The 19,777-nt window shown below is 35.1% G+C and overlaps 1 protein-coding gene across 1 annotated transcript; it reads right to left on the reverse strand.

Moving 5' to 3' along the window:
* Window positions 1–1,418: 1,418 nt before the first annotated feature.
* On the reverse strand, window positions 1,419–18,063 carry mol (dual oxidase maturation factor 1 mol). Its single transcript, XM_017144511.3, has 8 exons — window positions 18,025–18,063; window positions 13,903–14,050; window positions 12,176–12,374; window positions 11,346–11,403; window positions 11,113–11,247; window positions 3,460–3,891; window positions 2,484–3,099; window positions 1,419–2,018 (listed from the first exon to the last, which is right to left on the reverse strand). The coding sequence occupies exons 3-8, from the start codon at window positions 12,338–12,340 to the stop codon at window positions 1,976–1,978; spliced, it is 1,449 nt and encodes a 482-aa protein (XP_017000000.2). The 5' UTR covers window positions 12,341–12,374; window positions 13,903–14,050; window positions 18,025–18,063; the 3' UTR covers window positions 1,419–1,975.
* Between the last annotated feature and the right edge of the window lie 1,714 nt (window positions 18,064–19,777).

Below are 19,777 nucleotides of genomic sequence, written 5' to 3' on the forward strand. Positions count from 1 at the left end.
ATTTGTAGGCATACTAGAAAATATATAAGATTTAAAAAACCAATTCTACCTTTTGACCTTTCTCACTTTATGTTCTCCCAAAAAAATATGAGTAAGAAAAAACACCCCCAAGATGCCAAAGAGGTAGAGAAGAAAAAATGTCATAAATAAGAACGTTTGCAATTTGTTTATATTAAAATTGAGAGTCAAAAAGCATCCTAAGGTGGAGGGTTTCGGGCGCTGTGTTCTTGTATCCTGCGCCCAGATTCCCATTGCATTTGGCTCTGCCAACTGCTCCATTCCTCGGCTCCTCCGTTTTGTGCAGTATCGCCTGCTGTTTTGTGAATTATGCGCCTTCCGTTGCATGCGGCGGCATTTCCCAGCCCGAGCCCAAGCGCAGGCCAATGCACTGAGAGAAATTACAAATAAAATTAATACATTTTACAAAATATTATATTATTTAAAAGGAAATTTCGATTTAATGTTCTCATAAGGAATACTTGCTTTGTAGGTCAAGACAAAGCAAATATTCCATCTAAAATCTATCTTTTATCGGTTCAAATCTTACAATATTAAAATATTTTATAAAATAGTAAAACATGCATTAAAGATAATTTGAAATACATTTTTCAATATTTTTTTTAATATATTTTTATACATTTAATTTTTTTTAAATTTAGTTTAAAGATTTTAAATATTCCATCTTAAATCTCTCTTTTATTTGTTTTAATCTTTCAATCTTAAAATAAATATATTTTAAAGAATTTAAAATCAATTTCAAATCATTCTTTTCACCGTTCCAATGAATATTATATAGATTTGGCTACATTTCTTGCCATCTTTATTTATATTTTTCCCAGTTTAGCTGTAGCTGTTGCCGTTTCCAAGGCCCAAGTCCAAATAATGGCTTGACGCGCCTGGCTGCATATTTTTAAAGTCAGCGTAGAGATGCAGAATGTGTGGGCCAGAAAGGAGGGGGGAAGCCAGTCCGTCCGCCCACAACTAACTGCGCTCGTTTTTGTAATAAAAATGTCATAAATCTTGATTCCTTGAACTCTAAACCGAAAAGCGTGCGATAGCGACACAGGAACAGAAACAGGAACAGGACATCGCATCGCATCGCTCTGCCCTTCTCGCTTGCTCGCGCTTGGAGATGTGGGTGGGCGCTGGGTGGGCAATATAACTGTCTATTTATGCGCTCGCCTTGCATATGAAGTACATTTTATTTGTTTTTATTTATTTGCACTCGTTTGCAATGCTTTGTCCTGCTCTGCAGAGCCAAGTATCTCTGCTGAGATAATTGATTTATTTGACTAGTTTAAGTGAGAATAAAATCTTGTTAAGCTGACTAAGAAATGCACACTAAGTAAGGGGATTTTCTTCAAAAAATCCAGGAAAATCCAGTTAAACATTCCAAAAAATAATTAAACCATTCCAAATTGTAGTTCATCGTATTTTTTCCAATCTTATCGTCTTTAAACATTGTCAAGCTTAAACATTAAACTTAAACGGATTCTACACATTTTTTTTCAACTTATTCGTTATAGACACTGGCATTGAATTCATATTACAAATAATAAATTACTCATTAAACATAAACATCGTTTTTTTTCTTCGTCATAACTCACGCTCCTGTGTTCTTTGTCCTCATAAATGTCGGTTTTTGTGTGCGTGTGTGGCAGGATTGTCTTATCACAAATGAACATCACTAAAAAACACGTTTATAGCTAAATTTGATTCATCGTTCGTTAACATAGGGTTAGCTTAACATTACAAATAATTTAATTAAAGTTAGAGTTACATTTAACATCGTTTTCGTAAGCTAAAAATATGTGATCTTCCATCCTATGTTGTGTTGAATTGTTTTGTTTAAATTAAGAAATTATCACAAATGGTTTTGTTTTCAAGTTTTGTTTTTTAAAATTATTTCCAATTAGTCAAGATTTAATTAAGCCCAATAAAAATAGTTTATTTTTATGGTTTGTCCAAATGGCAATCACCAGTGATCCATGTCACGAATACGCTCCACTGGGGGATTACTGTAAAAATGAATGAATTATATAAATATTAATTAATAACATAAATATTTATAACATTTTTTCAAAAGTTGGAATATAATTTTACAGCTAGCTGCAGACTGTATTTTATTTTTTAATAATGCAACATAATATTTAATCAAGGTAGAAAACGTTTTCAAGTTTAGTGAAACGAATTGTTTTTAAAGTCAAAGTTTAAAATCTTTAAAAATAAACTAAAATGGTTTAATGAAATATAATAATATTTAAAATTAATAAATTTATGAAAATTAAATATGAATATATATAATGCATCTTTTACGAGTTTAACTTTGTATGTTTAATGTCAATAGAAAAATCTTTAGGTATTAGAACGCGAAATAATGTATCCAATTTTATTTTATGTTTTTCAAGGTATTAGACAGGCGTAAATTTGTTTTTATTGTCTCCCTAATGAGAACGTGATTTTATGTAAAATGCGGAACTTACGGCAACATTCGCGCCAAAGCGTGCTTGTGCAGCGGGGATATTTGCACGGCTGCCGAGGCGATGCTGGATCCCGAGTCCTGCGACATGGTGCGCTGCATGTGATGCATGGGATGCTGCTGCACCACCGGTCCACCGCCCACAAACTGCAACTGCTGCTGGTGGTGGTGCTGATGTTGATTCTGATGATGGTGGTGCTGCTGCAACGGATGCTGATGCAGCGGATGCGAGCTCTGCTGCTGCTGGGCCAATTGCTGCGACCTTCGGAAGGGATATCTCCAAGGACTCTTCGGAGCATCCGACTGGAACCCCTTGTTCTCCACTCCTCCTCCACTGCTCGAAACTCCAGCGGGACTATCGCGACGCGGTGCCACGCCCCCAGGTTGTAAATCCCTAGCCTTCGAGCTGAGGCGTCTTAGAATGCGAGATCCCAATCCAGGTGGATCCTCCAAACTGCGACTGTTGCGCGGCTTGCGATAGCGCACATCACTCGACTCCTCCAGGATCACATGTCGATCGTATGGAGTGCCGTAGTAAACCTCCAGCACCGTGGAAAACGTGTGCGGCCAAACCAGGTCGATTATGGAGATCAGAACACCCGCAATGAAGCAGAGAATACCTGAAAAACAGAGGGTTGTTTATAGTGAACATTTTAAAAAATATTAGATATACCAGCCGGCTTTGATTAAAAACTTAGGAACAAAACAATTTTATGAATAGTAAGATATGGCTTTTATTAACTTTATGATTTATTCAAAAGCTAACTATTAAAAATAATGAGGAGTTATTTCAAGGAACTCTAATGCGTATTTTAGCTTTAACCTAAACAATACAATAAATGTTATAAAAAATCGACATTAATAGTTTATTAAATTATTAAATTTTTCATATTTTCGTTTATTTTTCAAATGAAGCATCATTAAACTCCCCCTTATCGATATTTCATTCAAGCTGACACATTTGATAGCCATTTACTCACCTGCCACCAAAACCAGCCAGTAGCACCAGCCGAAATGGAACTCCAGGCGTCCGCCCTCGAGGTAAATGCACAAAGGTCGCTTCGGGAGCAGGCAATGATAGCCCACCGTGGTGCAGACCAGCAGAGCTCCCGTCAGAGCCTTCATATAGGCCCCGTATCGGGGGACGGCTATCAGCAGAAGGTTCATCAGCAGCCAGGAGGCCAACGAGGCCCACAACATGATGCTAGCAAAATAACCGGCTGCCCGATACTGTCCACCCCACGAGAATCCCTCGCGGCCCAAACTAAAGTACTCGGCCACGGTCAGAATGGGAAAGGGCAGTCCCCGCTGGAGGGCGTGGCGGTAGTTGGCGCTCATATCCTGGGCTCCCTCCCAGGTGAAGCGCTCGTTGTAGTCAATGTCCGGTGGTGTCCAGTTGCCAATGGGAATAGCTGTTGATAAATAAAATAACATTAAATTAATTTCATAAATTTATTTAAGATTAAGGTAATAACCATTAAATGTAATAAAAATTTTTGTTGGTCCTTTTTCTAACTATCTTCTAATTTTAAAAGATTTTTGTTTTGGAAAAAATAAAACGAATTTCTTTTAAAATTATTTTTTTTTTGTTAAACCATCTTTTAAATTTTATTTTTCACATATTAACTTAAGTTGAAATAATATTAAAATGGAATCCTAGAAATAATTAAAATGCTTTTCCTAAATTATTTCTTTCAGAAAAAATAACTAATCCACTTTTGTAATATGCAATTTTTAAAAACAAAGAAAAAATTAAATATTTTGTAATATTTTAAAACTCTTTTCTTATTTATTATTAATTTCTTTGAATTTTTTTGTTCTGTAAACAAAATATTACTGTAATAAATCACCCAAAATGTCAAACTCCTGAATGCACTCAGAAATGCTCACTTGACGACCGTTAAGCGTTGTAAACGTGGCTTAACCAGAACCTTTTTTTTGCAATCTAACAAATGCCAACTGGCAACACCTTCAAATTGCACTCGATCACACAACCTTCACAGCAATTACGGGCAAAAAATGGACTGACAAAATAACAAAAATCAAATTATAATTTCCTGTTGCAGGCGGAAATGTTTTGGTTGCAGTTGCGCCCAAGCGCGCGCCACACTGCGTATGCGTAATATGTTGATTTGCACGCCGCTCCTCTCACTCGGCTGGCAATTCATTGTCAATGGCTTAAACGCGCTAACCTTAGACAAGCTGAGACTCAAGTGAGCGGCTTAAAAAGTGCAACACACCAACAACCAAATCCCATAATCAATGTGCAACAAGTACACTTTTTCTTCATTTTTTTTCCGTTTGCATATTTTATTAAGATTTGTCAAAAAAAAACAATTTTTTCCGGCTTACAGCGCACGCGCATTTGGCCCGTTTTGCATTTTGTTTATTTACCAAGTTTTTGAAGAGAGTGAGCGAGAAATAGACGTTCAACAAATAGGCAAAATCATTTGCATAATTTATAGACAAGTTTGCACACCTCTCGAGCGGCCAAACAACTTAACCATGTGATTCCGCATTGCTTAATTCCATTAAAAATATACAAGCTAAAAAGTGTACCAATATATGTAGAATTATATATGACGCACGGGAATATTAGAAACGAAATTTGACTAATCGACATTTGTTTGTTGGAATATTTTTGTGAATGGCAGAGAAACTCTTATGAGATTTCCTTTCCAAAATCTATAAAACAATAAAAGGTACACAATGAAAATTAATGCAAATTTCTGCCCACTATAATCGGCAGTTTTTTGGCGACTTTAAATTCTAAAAGCTTTTTAAACATTTCGGCAAAAATCATTAATCTTTTAATTTCGCCTTTGCTTTGAACAGCTAAAAGGGGTCTTCATCGGCAAGACATTAAAAATGATATATGATTTGGATGGCATGGAACCGATCACGTTGCCACAGTGTCTGGCACCGAGTGACAAAATATGCAAATCAACTTAAAACCGAAAAATAAATAAATAAAATCTCGAGCCCAAATCTCGGACCAAAAAAGCTGCACAGGAATTTTTAATTAAAAGCTTAAGAATTAATCTTTGACAAATAAATAAAAGCAAAAGCAAAAGATGTGGATATAAAAAACTCAGCAAACATGTATACGAAACTATATTGCATACAAAAATAAATAAAGAATAAAACAGATTATATTTTGTAGTGTCAACAAGTGCCTAAATATTAAACAAGTAAATGATATGGATATTAATTTAATTTCACAAATTTTCCAGAACTTCCTTACATTTGTCACCTATTTGTATTTATTTGTGGCATGTCTATAAACGCCAGAAACTGAAAACAGATTATATATACGAAAATTCCCACGCTTTACCCGAACTGAATGACTCATGAGAGCGACGTAAGCCGGCATGCGGTCCAAATTTATGCCCAAAATTGGCTACCTACAGTCGAAGTAAGCTTACAAATTACAAACTCAGCGCCACACAACGAAAAAAAAATGTAAATAAATTACATAAATCGTCAAAAGTTGTCATATAATATATGCTTTGGGGCCTGGCCTTCGACTCGGGACAAGGTTTTGGCCTGGCCTCCGGTTTCCCCGATTAAAACTGCACCGAAAATGGCAACCCCGACCTAAGCCAAGTCTACAAGTCTATATGTCTACGCACCGTCTACGCACATTTTAGATCGATGGTTGGATGGTGGATGTTGGATGGTGGAGTCATTAAACTGACAATCGTTATGATTTCCCAGTTGGTGGTGACCGGACTGACTTGTTTCTCCTCGGGTCTCGTGAACGTGGAAATGCTGCAAGTCGAACCGGTTCAATTCACTTCTGACCATTTGAAATGGTAATTGCTGAGCTCTTTTGATTTAAACGTGGTTTATGGCTGCCGTGATACAGATCTAACAAAGGTGGAAGTAAGAGTTGGTTGCCTATACAAAAATACAAGCAATAAAATGCTAGATTAGGCAAGGGGACTAATAAAATATATTTGCAATCTCTGCTGCGCCCCTAGATAAATTAGACTTGAGGTAATCGAAAATAAATAACAGCTATAAACTTAATTTATCCATTAAAAGAGTTTAATTCTGTATGTTATTTAACAACAATTAAATTAACTATCAGAAAATATAGTAAACATTTGCATAACCGTTACTCGTAGAGTAAAAGTGTAAATACAATTTTGTTGCGTTTATTAATACCTATAGAAATGTAGAACAAATTTTTCAGATCGGACCATTCATTAAGAAGTTATGAGCAAACAAATAATGAAATTCAAGCAGTACAAGGAGTCGCTTTGCTGCAGGCATATCTCATTCTCCCTCGCACCTCCTTCAGCTAAATATCTGATAGTCGATTTACAATTTTTGTAAATTATAATTATGTTTATGAAACTTAATTAATGATTTGGAAAAATCTGTTCCAACTAAATTTCACATTATTTAATGGTAATTTGCTGTAGTTTTTTTTCTTTTTCATAACCAAGTATCATTAAACCACTTGGTTCATTAACAACTTACAATGCCCCATTGTTGTTAGCGCCCAGAACCAAAATAAACTTCCGCAAACTTCAAACTTCTCATCGACAGAGCCAAAAAGTTGTTGTATTGAAAATAAAGCGTTAAAGCAACAATAGCAACATTAAAAAAATTACCATATCTACGTATACGAAATTAATGTTGCCCTACGTGATACTTGAGACGGATGACGATGATGTTGGGTAGCTCGCGCTTAAGTATGGGCATTCGCAGCAGCAGCAACAAAAACATAAATAAATTTAAGCATTTTTATGCCTTTTCATAATTTTAAGTGATGATTATGCTGATTTTCGTGTTTACTTTTAGACAGAGACGAAAATCGAGGCAAGAAGTGTGGTGTTGATGGGGCTAAAAACAATTTGGGCAGCAGTAGCAGCGGCTGGCGTAAAGAAAAAACCTAAATTAATCATGACTTTACAATAGACAAAAAGGCACACGACACACGAAAACCCACAGAAAAGAGACAATGAATGAGCTGAACGGCTTCTCTTTTTTCCTAAATTGTTCACTCCTCTCAACCCAATGTGTCTGCAAAAATAAATGAATGTTCCATTTCTGTCATTTTTGTACCCTGAACAAACAAATCTAGAGTGAGTGAGCCGATGTCCATCTTTATTAAGAAATAAATAGAAAAAGATTTATAAAAAGGAGTGCATGAAGAAATTAATTATTGAAAAAAAGAAAAGGACGCAGGTAATTGAGTAAAATGTAAGCATACATTTCTAAGTGATAACTTTATTGTTTCTTGTTATAAAATTATTATTACACTGATATAACTTTAAGGAAAATTACTAAAAATCCAAATCATAATCATAATAATCCCGACAAATTTGAGTTTAGTTTAAAAACCTACTGACTACGTTTACTGCCTTCCACAGTGATGACAAATTATTAACCGATTCCCATTCTTTTTATAAATTTTCAATGGGCTGCAAACAACTAACAAAGCCAATCACAATTATATGCAACACCTGGCACCCTTAATTCCCAGCCACTTCAAATGATGTCTAAGCCGGCAAACAAGTTGGCTAAACGCCGCAGTTAATTGAGCTTACTGCACACACCCACAATCGAGGTAAATAATATAAATATCGACACACATATATCAATAAATATACCGTAACCTATTCAAAAGAGTTGAATAAATGCCAGACCGCAAAGAAAAAAACTAAAAAAAAATGCAACACAAATGGAAGTGCACAAAAGCCATAATGATATATAATTAAGTGCACAAAAGTCACCGCAGATTGGGCCAAAAAATACAAAGTAACAAGAAAAATAACTGACAAAAAGAATAAGTAATCATCATTATAAAAAGATCATCATCATCATCATGGGGTTGTTCAATAATTGGGCTGAATAAACCAAACCACTGGCACTCAAATTTTGACACCCGAATTTGACATTTGCCTGACTTTGATTTGGCAATGGAAAATGCTTGAAAAGTTACTCTAAACCATTGGTACTCATATAACGAGTGCAACAATTAAGTTGTCAGGCAAAAGACTAAGCCGTTCGTATCCAACCACCACTCACCAATTGACATGCGCAATTATCATATTCAAAATCGAAATTTATACCAGGAAAAAAGCGTAGAGCCAGCCAGCTGTCAACTTGAGGCAACATTTGCCCTTTTACCATCTCAAATACAACCGCCCACCATATATGGTGAAATATATATATTCAAACCAACAACAATGCGGAATGAAAACACGTGAAACACTTTTGGCAAACGTCATTCACTGCGCACTCGAAGGGTTGTGTTGTTAGCTGGGGAAAATGCTACCCAAAATAACACTTTCAGTGATTCGGGAAAAGGGGTAGGAGATGTTCTCCACAAATCTGTATTAGTCAAAACCAATATGGCAACCGACATAATGCCCACAGCCAACAGTTGAAGAGGCAACACAGGGCAAATATATATTAATGCACATATGTGTACTTTCAAGAGTATCTGTACACATCTCTTTGTATGTTTTACACTAGGAAAAACACGGTGATTTTATAGAAGAGTTATATTTACGAACCTATTTTATGAACGAGAAATGTTAAAAATTATTTACTAATGCAACCAAATTGCATATATTACTTTTTCGTAAAATTTGCAATTCCTCCGTTGTCAAATTATTGTAGAATACTCTACAATAATGTCACAATATTGCTAGACTTTAATTAATTTATATTCTGTAAACATAAGTCACATATTAAATAAATATAGGGCCTAGGAAACTAAAAGACTATACATTTTATAAATCCAATTAGCCTGCTGCCAAAGTTACTGGCTCCCCAAATATTTAGATTTCAATGCACAAAACTCGGTTGCCTTCGAAGGGCAACACATAAAGTTTAATCTGCCAATATTGCAAACCGAAGAAAAATTATTGCTACTGGGCCAAACAATTCCAACTTGGCTGTGACCAAATTTCGTTGGTAAGCTGAGGAGTGAGAGGATGGGATGGGACTTGATAGGATTGGATTGGATGGTTCGTTCGGATTATTCGTGCTCGAGTTGACTTCAAACTGGCATTCCAATTGATTCAGCTGGGGTCTAAGGTAGCCCCGGCTCAAACACAAAAGCATTTCACCTTTTCGATGAGCCAAGTAGTGAGTGAAACGAGGAAACAATCAAACAAGCCGGCGAATATATGTTTGGTTAGATATATACATACTATATGTGTGTACAGAGGCCTCCTCGACGAGCATTTGCTATTTGGAATCGAATATTTCCGCAGGTGTCGAGCTGAGCGCGAGTCGAGTGGCATTTCAATTTGTTGTTGCTGCCGCTGTTGTTGGCCGCTATTGTTGCCAAGAATCGTGACATGCAACTTGACTTGGCACTTGGCAGGAGCCAACAAACAAAGCGGCAGCAACAACCGCAGCTGACGTCACCGCCCACACTGCGTTTTGATTTCGGATAGTCAAACAAAAGCGAGTGGCACCGAAAATTATCGCAAAAAGATCTACGCCAAAGTTTATCAATTAGCCAGTAGTTTGAGTCGAGCCCTAAATTCCAAGTGCATTCAAGAAAAGATCAGAGATTTTATAGGAACTTCGCTCTATACTTGACTGTTTACCTCTGTTTGTTTATCAGACATAATATGAAAAGCAGGGATTTGTAAAAAGATCTTACCAAAAATATTTGTATTGAATTTCCTTCTTTTTGTTTTTAAAATGATAAAAATTATAGCAAAATATTTTTGGCAAATTTTTGAAACCAAAAAGCTTAAATCGAACATCAAAATGCAAGTGCTTCCGAAGAAAATTACGAGATTTTAATTAAAATTTATGTATACATGCCGCTCATTTTACTTTTTGTATTAAAATCTAAAATGAAAATTGCTCAATTGTTTTCGTTGACGTTCGTTGTTTATCTCCCATCGGCGTTTGCCTCGAAAAAAACGGGGGCGTGCACGACACTGCCTCAAAAAAATAAAAAATTAACCAAGAAAAAACTTTGACGATCGGGTATTATTATGCTTAACGAATTTAAAACTCTGTTGGACATACATAAACATACTCAAAAAAATCACCACAAAAGCTATTCAATGAACGATTCAGGTAGAGGCTGAGAAAAAGTGTTTGGATGAACAAATGGAAATTATTAATAAATTTTCTTAGATCAGGTTTGTTACAAATTTAATTTGTATCAGTTTGTATATATTTCACATTTTACAATTTAATAATAAATAATTTCAGTGGGTTATCGACATAAGAAGTAATCTCATAAATTTACTGTAATGCATTCTTATATTCGCTAAAGTTTTTAAGGTTGGGAGTTACTAGAACAAGTCTTTTAACTAAGTTGTTGATATATTTTAAAGGAGAATGCAAATAAAACATATATAAATTCATCTTAAAGTTATAATTCTTCTGATATATTTAAGACTTTATAAAAATGAATTATTAAAATAAATATATCTTCATCTCAAACTTAAAATCCTTCACTACCGCACGAGCAGCGCATCGGTGACGGCGATATAATCAAATATGACAACCCATTCACCCATGGCAGAAGTGCCTACTTGTTGGCGGATTGGATAGGATTGGATCGGATTGGATCAGATTGGATTGGATAGGGAAGGAGATGGTGAAGGGGCAGGGGAATAGGATTGAATTGGCAAACTTACCCGTCAGCGTCACATTGACATGCATGAGGCCAATGTGGGTGCCGATGCGCGCTGGGAGCTTCTCGCGTGAGAAGGCTTTGTACGGCGCAATGATTGTTGCATGTGCCACATGCCACGCGGATCCCAGGCGGGTGACTGTTGGGGTTGGATAAAGACGTGAAACGTTAGGCATTGTTGGTTCTCGGATGCAAATCAACCATAATATTGTGCTAATTGAAGGTCACTCTACTCACTTAGTATGACCAGACCCACAAAAAGGCTCAATGTGACTGTCGAAAATGTTGTGAATTTCTGTGAACGAGAAGATATTTGAACAACAAATTTAGATTTAAATTAAATACAAGCCAAGAGATCAACATTCAATGTTTGCCATGCTCTAATAAAGCCAACCAGTCGATAGAGACCTGAAAAAAAGGGCGCGCCTTTGGAAAAACGAGTTGGCTTATGGCTCTCTCATTAGAGGCTTATATGTATTGGCTATAAGATTTATCTGACTTCTGTTGGAAACGTGCCGACGATTACGGCGATGCCAAGCAGTTGGCACAATTCAATTAAACAGTCCAGCCAGCAACAGCGTGAGAAAATTGTTTCCAGTCTGACTAGTGTATATGAGATACGGTGATAAATAAACAATAATTTAGCATATAGTAAAATTCATTTATTCAATTGAACTAACGACCTTTTTTGACTTTTATGCGCTATATTTTACATCAAATTAACTTACAATTCTACTAACAAAGTCAAATCGATGAATGGTGAGCACTTTGACTTGGAAGGGTATTCAAATAAATGTAAATTTCTGATCTAACTTAAGTTAAAAATTAAAATAGAATTTGAATTATACTTTTGTAATACATTATACCAATTTAAAATTTTATTAAAAAATGTTTAATGAAGAATTTGTAATATTATAATTGTTTTTGAGATTATAACTGCATTTTCATATTATATCATATTATAAAACTAACGACTCACTTTCTCTCAAAATAAACAAATAAATTTAAATTAAATTTGCTTATTTTCTAAAAATTTACAACAAATATTTTAAAAACTCACGACTCACCTGTTTTCTTACACCCGGAAAGATGACTAAAAATGCCACATAAAATGTGGCAAATAGTACTGAGACAGCTACTATAGAGACATCTCCGGTGACCGGTGTTCGATTGGAGAAGGAATATAGCGTTGGTCCCCCATCGTCTCGAAACGCGTCGAACCAGCCTTTCATGCTGGTCGCTGTTGCTTATGTCGGGGCTTGGGATCTGTTAAAAAAATAAAAAAATAAGACATCAAATAAATAATATTGCTGTAAAAAAAGCCGAAATTAATATGATGGATATATTTGCGTGGATATTTTGCAAGAGCACTCAATTAAAAAGATTTGCATTGCAAAATCATGCGAAACTCAGGCTCAACTGATCTCATCGCATCTTGCAGATACCATGTATCCGCAATTCGTGACTAAGCTTTAAGGTAGCAGATACTTTAGCTTCAAGTGACAGGCTGGCAGCTCAATGCGAAATTAGTTTGGCAAACAGAAGAAATATGCAAATATTTTTTTAAGTGCATTGGCTGGGGCTAACGAGTACCCGGAAATGTAAAATTCAAAATAGCCAAAGTAATCTACACGATGCCGTAGGTTCTTCTAAAAACTAAAACAAAGGAATTTAATTTGGACGCTCTACAAAATTTTGTGTTTGAAGCTCAACAAAAGTTAACAAACCAGAAATGAGACCTAGAACCGGATCCAAAGACAAACAAATTAACAATAAAATGCTTCGTCGAAGTCTTAAGATGCCATATGCGGGGGGGCTTGAACAATTAAGAAACCGAAACAGCAACTGAAACCGGCGAGAAACCATCATCAAGATTCGACTGCTGACTTCTGCTTCTGAAGCAATGACGTAGGCAAAAGTTATAATTAAGTGTCGATAAAATTGAATGGGTTAAACACAATGGCAACACGATCGTTTCGATTTTGTAAATACCCTTGCAGGATGGTGATATTAAAATGAGGGATTCAGCGTCACGAATAGATCGATTAATATTTGATTAATTGCTGAGGAAAATAAATCGAAGTAAATCTAAAAAATTTGAAAACCTTTAAAGATTTTTATTAAATATTATATTTCAAAACATTTCACTAAAAATTTTATAAAGTTAATCTGTTGTAAGCCTAAGTCATTTATTTAATAAAGAATTTTTTTTCCAATTTTTAAGGTTTTTTCACATTACATTATTCAAAAAAATAATAAATAAAATGTCGTTTAACCCAAAATATTTTAATATGTTGTAAGCTTAAGTCATTTATTTCCTTGGCTATTTTTTCGGTATTTCCAGAGTCGTTAATATATCTTGATTTTTGGTAAATGATCACTAGTGATTTTAAATAGTACCCTCATTATGGCTCTTGATTGAAGGAGTATGGGAATTGCGCATACGCAACGTGTTACGTGCAGAGGCACGCGGATGTAAGCTTCTACCAACAGACATTGAGCTCACCCTCAGAATACTTCAGCTGGGTTTTCCCACTCAGCACGAGTTCTGAGTTGTGAAAGTTGAGAGGCCCGAGGGCAAGACGAGATTGAGGAATAAGAAAGAGAATTATTCAGAGATCGCTGCCTTAAGGCTATGAAGCTGGCCAGTTCCGCAATGATTTTATTGTTCCTATTTTTAAAATCGTTTGATAAACCATTATTTCTTCATTAGCTGGCGTTTATTGCGGCAACAAATCATCCAACATTCATTTTATCATTCAGTCTCATTCATCAAGTTTTAAAGTTCACTTACCAAACTTGTCAAGAAGAAACCGGCATACAAAATAATTGTTATTAACTTTTCGTGTTCACTTTGTTGTATTTATTTGGTTTTTTTTTGTTGTTTTATAATCCAATTTTGATGTCCAATTTATAGCTTGGAGTTAGCCGTTAAGCCAAATCTAAACAATCAAGAAATTTGCATTTATGATTAATGAATAAAATAATGAACACACACATCGATTATGATCGTTAAGATATTTTACTTGAAAATATTCTTGTTTTCACAGCTGTGAACATATTTTTAATAATTTTGTTTTAAACGGTTTGATTTATTATATATTATTATTTTGTTTTTTATTTTTGTTGTTGAATATTTGTTGTTGTAGTGAAGCTGATATATTTAAAATTTGGTTTGAATATATTGAGGGTATTTTTATTTTATTCCGGTTGCTATGATGCTATTTTAAGACGTTCGAAGATATTTCAGAATAATGTTTTTGTATTGGTTTAAATGTGATAATATTTTAAAAAACAATAATTTTTTATTTTAAACTAAACCTACTTCCTACCTATTCAAGAGTACTGTAATGTTAGTTTCTATTTATCTTATATGATACATATTATTTATATTTCCCATCGCATTATACTTTTATAAGTTTTAAAAGCTTTTCTCTGCATTTTTTGTTAAAATCATTTTTTTTTTAATTTTCTTAATTGATTAAAAATAATTGAAGCAATTCTTTAAAAGGCTAAAAAATTTGTTTTCCTTGCAGTTGCATTCTGCTGTTGCTGACTGGCCGGTTGCACCCCCGTTGAGTCGATGGGTTCTGGTTGTTTTTGCTTTTGTTTTTGCTGCTGCTGCTGGCAGTCAACCGGTTTAACTAGTCAAGTCCGCCGCCGCCAGACTTTGCACATAAATTGCATTTTATTTTAAAAACCCGGTAATAAATTGTTTCATTTATAATTAGAATTTTTCGCCAAGCTGACAGCCCGTAAAATCCAAGTCAGCGCAAATACTTGTGAAAAAGGTGCGAATACTAATAGTGTATGAAAATCGATTTGGGGGAGTTCTCGACGCCTTTTGTTATATCTTTTGATATTTTTTTCCCACTGCTGGTTGACCTTCGCATATTTTTCGGACAGGAATTTGTAAGTCGCTATGATTCGCGTCGGTTTATTAGCTCAATTGCCTGCAAAAACAATAAACGTCGACGTCGACACGATGGACTTGGCACCAAAACGTAAAGCTCGACGCATTGCATGTGGAAATCTTCAAGCACATTACGTTATTACGTTATAAGCACAAAACAAAGGCGACAACAACAATGGCAAAAGCGACAGCCAACAACAATCGGACAATGGGAAAAACAGACATTACTGTTACAAAACGAAAACGGAAAATATGCAGCGAAGCAGCGCACAAAAGGTGCCGGCGAACAGTGGGATGATATGTAGCTTTTTAGATTTATTTATTTAGTAGCAGGAAGGGAATACTTTATTTTGTTTTATATTTATATATTTAATATCATTATTATTCCATTCAAAAAATACAGTTGATCAAGTGATGAAACTCCATCGAATCACTCAAAACTAATTAAGTAATAACAATCATCTCCATCAATTTTGGTGTATTATTTCATAGCTCTAAAAATGTTATCTGGCTAACGTGTCGTATGAGTAATCTTCAGAAAAACTCTGTGTTACGGACCTAACATTTTATTACACATAGATTTGATTTGAAATCCGATTTGAAAAGCAAAATAACCTAGTAACAACCAACTAGTAAATAAAATATATCCTAGTTAATTTGTAATTGATTTTTATTTAATTATAATACCAAATATCGATATTATTTTAGCTATTCCATTTTTTTATATCATACCATATAATATTAAAGCTCTAGAATTAGAACAAGCGATGTTTTTGATTTTGTGGCCCACTGTGCAGAAACGCCCCACAAAGCAAGTGACGCAGCAGCAGCAGCATCCAAGTACCGCAATGCAGCCCACTTGCTGTGCGTACTCTCACTCTCACTTGCTCTCTGTCCCAGCCCCATCATCTCCCCTTTCTCTCTTGCTCCACCCCTCCATCTATCACTCTCTCTCACTCTCCGACAGACTGCAGCTTTTATTTTCAAGTCCAACGAAAGTGAAATTGCTGCCGCTCCCCTTTCCGCTCTCCTTTCCGCTCTCCCTGCTTCTCGCTTACACCTTTACCGGTGTGTTGAGGAAATGAAGCAAACATGAAATTGACATAATCAACACGCAGCTGGAAACTCTGCAAATGTCTTTTGACGAGACAGAGACGGCGAAAGAGCCACCACACAAAGAGCTACAACAACAGGTTTCTGTGTCGCCTTGTTGCTTTTGCTTTCGTTGGTCTTGTTGTATTGTAATGAACAGAAAGAAAAATTTAGATGATTTTAAGATACATATTTTAATTTATTTTACACATGTACCTTATAAAAAAAGAATTAATATTTATAGCAATTTTATTATTGTTAATATAAATATGAAAAAATTTAAAAAGCAAGAAAAATAGCAAAGTACCTGATATTTATATTTTTAGAACAATTTTGTACTTTAAAATTATTTCAAAAAACTAAAATTTTTTTATTTGGTAAATTTTTTCTTTTTTTGTATTTTTTTCTGTGTACACTTTGTTGTTGCTGCTGGCGGCGTGTGTTCAATGAGCGCTGGTGCGTGTAAATATGTAAGAGTTGCCTTCAACCGGCTTTTTCGTGCAATTTTTTTCTTATTCGGATTTTTTTTTAGTTGTAGTTTGTGTGTTTTTATTTTTGCGCTGGTCAGTTTGGCGTTGAATCATCTGGCCATATAGGAAATGAATCGGGCAGATGAAGTAATCCCAGCTGCCTGACATGGGAATTACAGAGTCAAAACGCATCACTAAAATCAACCTGATGCACACACGTCATACAAATTCAACGACAACCAAAAAGGGCGAGCAGTAAAACATAGAGAGGCGGGAAATAAATGCCGAAATTTATATACCCTTTAATAAACTTTTTTATCCATTTAAAAAAATTATAGTTATTTTTAAAAAATGATATCAGAACAAATAGATCATCTATCTGTGTTCGCATACTGATAGCGAAATTGAATATACCCTTGGTAAGGGTGTAAAACACAGCGCAAGGGAAAATGTGCATTAGAAATTACCAACACTATTTTTCCTCTTCCACCCACACACATACGCTCCCCCACACACATACACTTATGTAATGGCGGCTCTCTTCAGAAGTTTGAGAATTCTTTTTGTGCTTCATTAATTTTTATTTTTGGATTTCGGTTTATTTTAAGTTCTGGCAACCATTTTTGATGAATTTCTGACACTTATGGTTGGCCAAGAAAATAAATAATTTATGATCCCATTGTTCAGCATTCTATTTTTGCTTTGATGAGTGGCAAGAATTAATTATTATTTGTGTCTTACGACTATTGTAGGTTACTTGGCAAGAAATGACTAACAAAATTTAATTTTATTTTTAAAACGTAAAATTGTATTATCTTTATTTTGGTTATCAATAGATAACTAAGTTATTAAGTTTTCATCTTTTTTATTTCACATTTTTCCTTTAAAAACGATGGAGAAACTTTTATTTTTGCGTTGCTTCAGAGAAACTTATTTATTTTAATTATTTGTTAGGTTTAATGCACCGAATATTTCGCACTTTTGCTGTTTAATAATTAAATTGCAACATTTAATTGCAGCCAAGTTGATTTACTTATTTTTTATGTTTATGGCAAAAATTTGCCTGCTTTAATTATATTTTATATGCCCGCAAATTGGTTAGCTTTTTCGACACTGTTTGTTTTATTATTATTTATGCAGAAAACCACGAGGAGCAGGCATAAATACAAATAACTAGATGAGCTTCAAACTTGATACCGTTATTTGCGTTATTATAACGCGGCTTTTGCGGTTTCTTTTTGTTTTGGCCAACTTATTTCGTCTTGATTTTTCGATTTTTGATTTTTCTCCACTTTTACGAGCATGGGGTTTTTTTGTGCATGGCATAACAACACACACAACAAACAAAAGCAAACAAATAAAAACACCATGCGATTTCGTCTTCGCTGCCCGTTTTTTGTTGCCACTAAATTTAAATTGCGCATGCGCGGCGGCGACTTACAAATTTGCGTCCAGTTCGAAAGCTTGTCGGCGATGAACTGATCGCTGGAGAGCGCTGAGCGCTCGACAAAACCTCCCCAAAACGGGGGAAAAAACCAAAAGAGAGCGGCGGAGAGCCAAAGCTCCAAAGCTTTTCGACCCGATCGCTAATTGCAGGCTTAAGTGAGTGTGAATTTATGAAGCAGTCAAGACGGCAAGTCAGAAATTCAGAAAATCACTAAAAAAAGTGAACAGGGAACCACTATATGGTATATGATATATGGCCAGGGCTATTCCTGATCAGGGACCTTGTCCAACTCTAGGCTGCCACACTTTCGAACCGCAAACTGGTTCATCTTGGGCCTGGCCTCACACTACATTAACAATCGAGCAACAAATTATTAACTTTAATCAGCCGGGCGTAAGTAGCAAAGCACCTGTCACGTGGGAACAAAAATTTACACAGATGTGCTCCAAATAATATTATTATTCGCAATGTATTAAAATACAAATTAATATAGTACTGCAAGAAATTACAAAACTTATTGTAATATGAACCGAATTTTAAATTGTAAATAACATTTTTATAAAGACTACTCCATTAATTGTCCAACTTTTAATAACCTTATTTTTAAAAAATAATATGATATTATAAAACAATTTTTTTTAATGATTACCTACTCAAGAAGCTTTTAATAGGATTAGGAATACTTTTTCAAGCAAATAAGAGGTGTTAAAAATTAAATACCATGAAAAACTAATATAAAAAAAAACTCGCACTCAATCTACAACATTCCACTCCACAAAGCCCCCACAGCATTATTAATTATACCCTTGTAGAGGGTATTATAATTTCAGTCAGATGTTTGCAACGCAGTGAAGGAGACGTTTCCGACCACATAAAGTATATATATTCTTGATCAGCATCAATAGCCGAGTCTATCTAGCCATGTCCGTCTGTCCGTCTGTCCGTATGTCCGTTTCTATGCGAACTAGTCTCTCAGTTTTAAAGCTATCGCGATGAAACTTTCCCGAAAGTCTTCTTTCTATTGCAGGTAGTACATATGTCGGAGCGAGCCGGATCGGACCACTATATCTTAAGGCTGCCATAGGAAAATTATAAAAAATAAGAAAATTCATTGTAACTTTGTAGGAAGTAGGCGTTTTGATTCTTGGCTACTTAAAAACAAAATTGGAATTCCTGGAACTGCACCAAGTAAGCATTACTTTATCTACAAGGGTATATAAGCTTCGGCTGGCCGAAGGTAGCTTCCTTTCTTGTTTTTTAAATTATTTGCAGCTGAGCAGCTGCTGATACTGCTAATCGAATTAGCATCGAGACCCGTGTGGTAATTAATATTTAATTTGCTAATTGAATTTTTACTAGCGACTACCGTGCCACGCACCAAAGCGAAGCCAAATCACCGAGTTAGCCTCCGTGATCTCTGTTTATGTCCAGTCAATCCATTCCGGCGGCGATCTCATCTCGTGGATCTTGACAGTTGCAAATTTGGCTGGTCAACACTAAAACCACTTCTCTTCTCAGTTGCACTATGGTAAATTTCGCAGTCGCAGTGCATGTTTTATGATGTGTCAAATTAGCCATAAAACACACATATGTACGGGTAAATTTGAAAATTAAGTAATAAAAAACAAACATGAACGCATACTTAGAACTCTAGTACTTCGATGTTAATGAGTTTTTATCTTTATTGGAGTTACTTATAAAGAATTTAAAGATTTTAAAATTTAATATTTTAATTTTTTTTATTTAT

The sequence above is a fragment of the Drosophila takahashii genome, chromosome 2L (genome assembly GCF_030179915.1).
Source record: "Drosophila takahashii strain IR98-3 E-12201 chromosome 2L, DtakHiC1v2, whole genome shotgun sequence".
Classification (NCBI taxonomy): Eukaryota; Metazoa; Arthropoda; class Insecta; order Diptera; family Drosophilidae; genus Drosophila; species Drosophila takahashii.

Coding starts and splice junctions, on each gene's coding strand:
- mol (XM_017144511.3), bottom strand. CDS start 12,340: ATGAAAGGCTGGTTCGACGCGTTTCGAGACGATGGGGGACCAACGCTA. Junction 3,892..11,112: donor TGTCAATGTGACGCTGACGG/GTAAGTTTGCCA, acceptor ATTTATCAACAG/CTATTCCCATTGGCAACTGG. Junction 3,100..3,459: donor CTGGCTGGTTTTGGTGGCAG/GTGAGTAAATGG, acceptor TCTGTTTTTCAG/GTATTCTCTGCTTCATTGCG.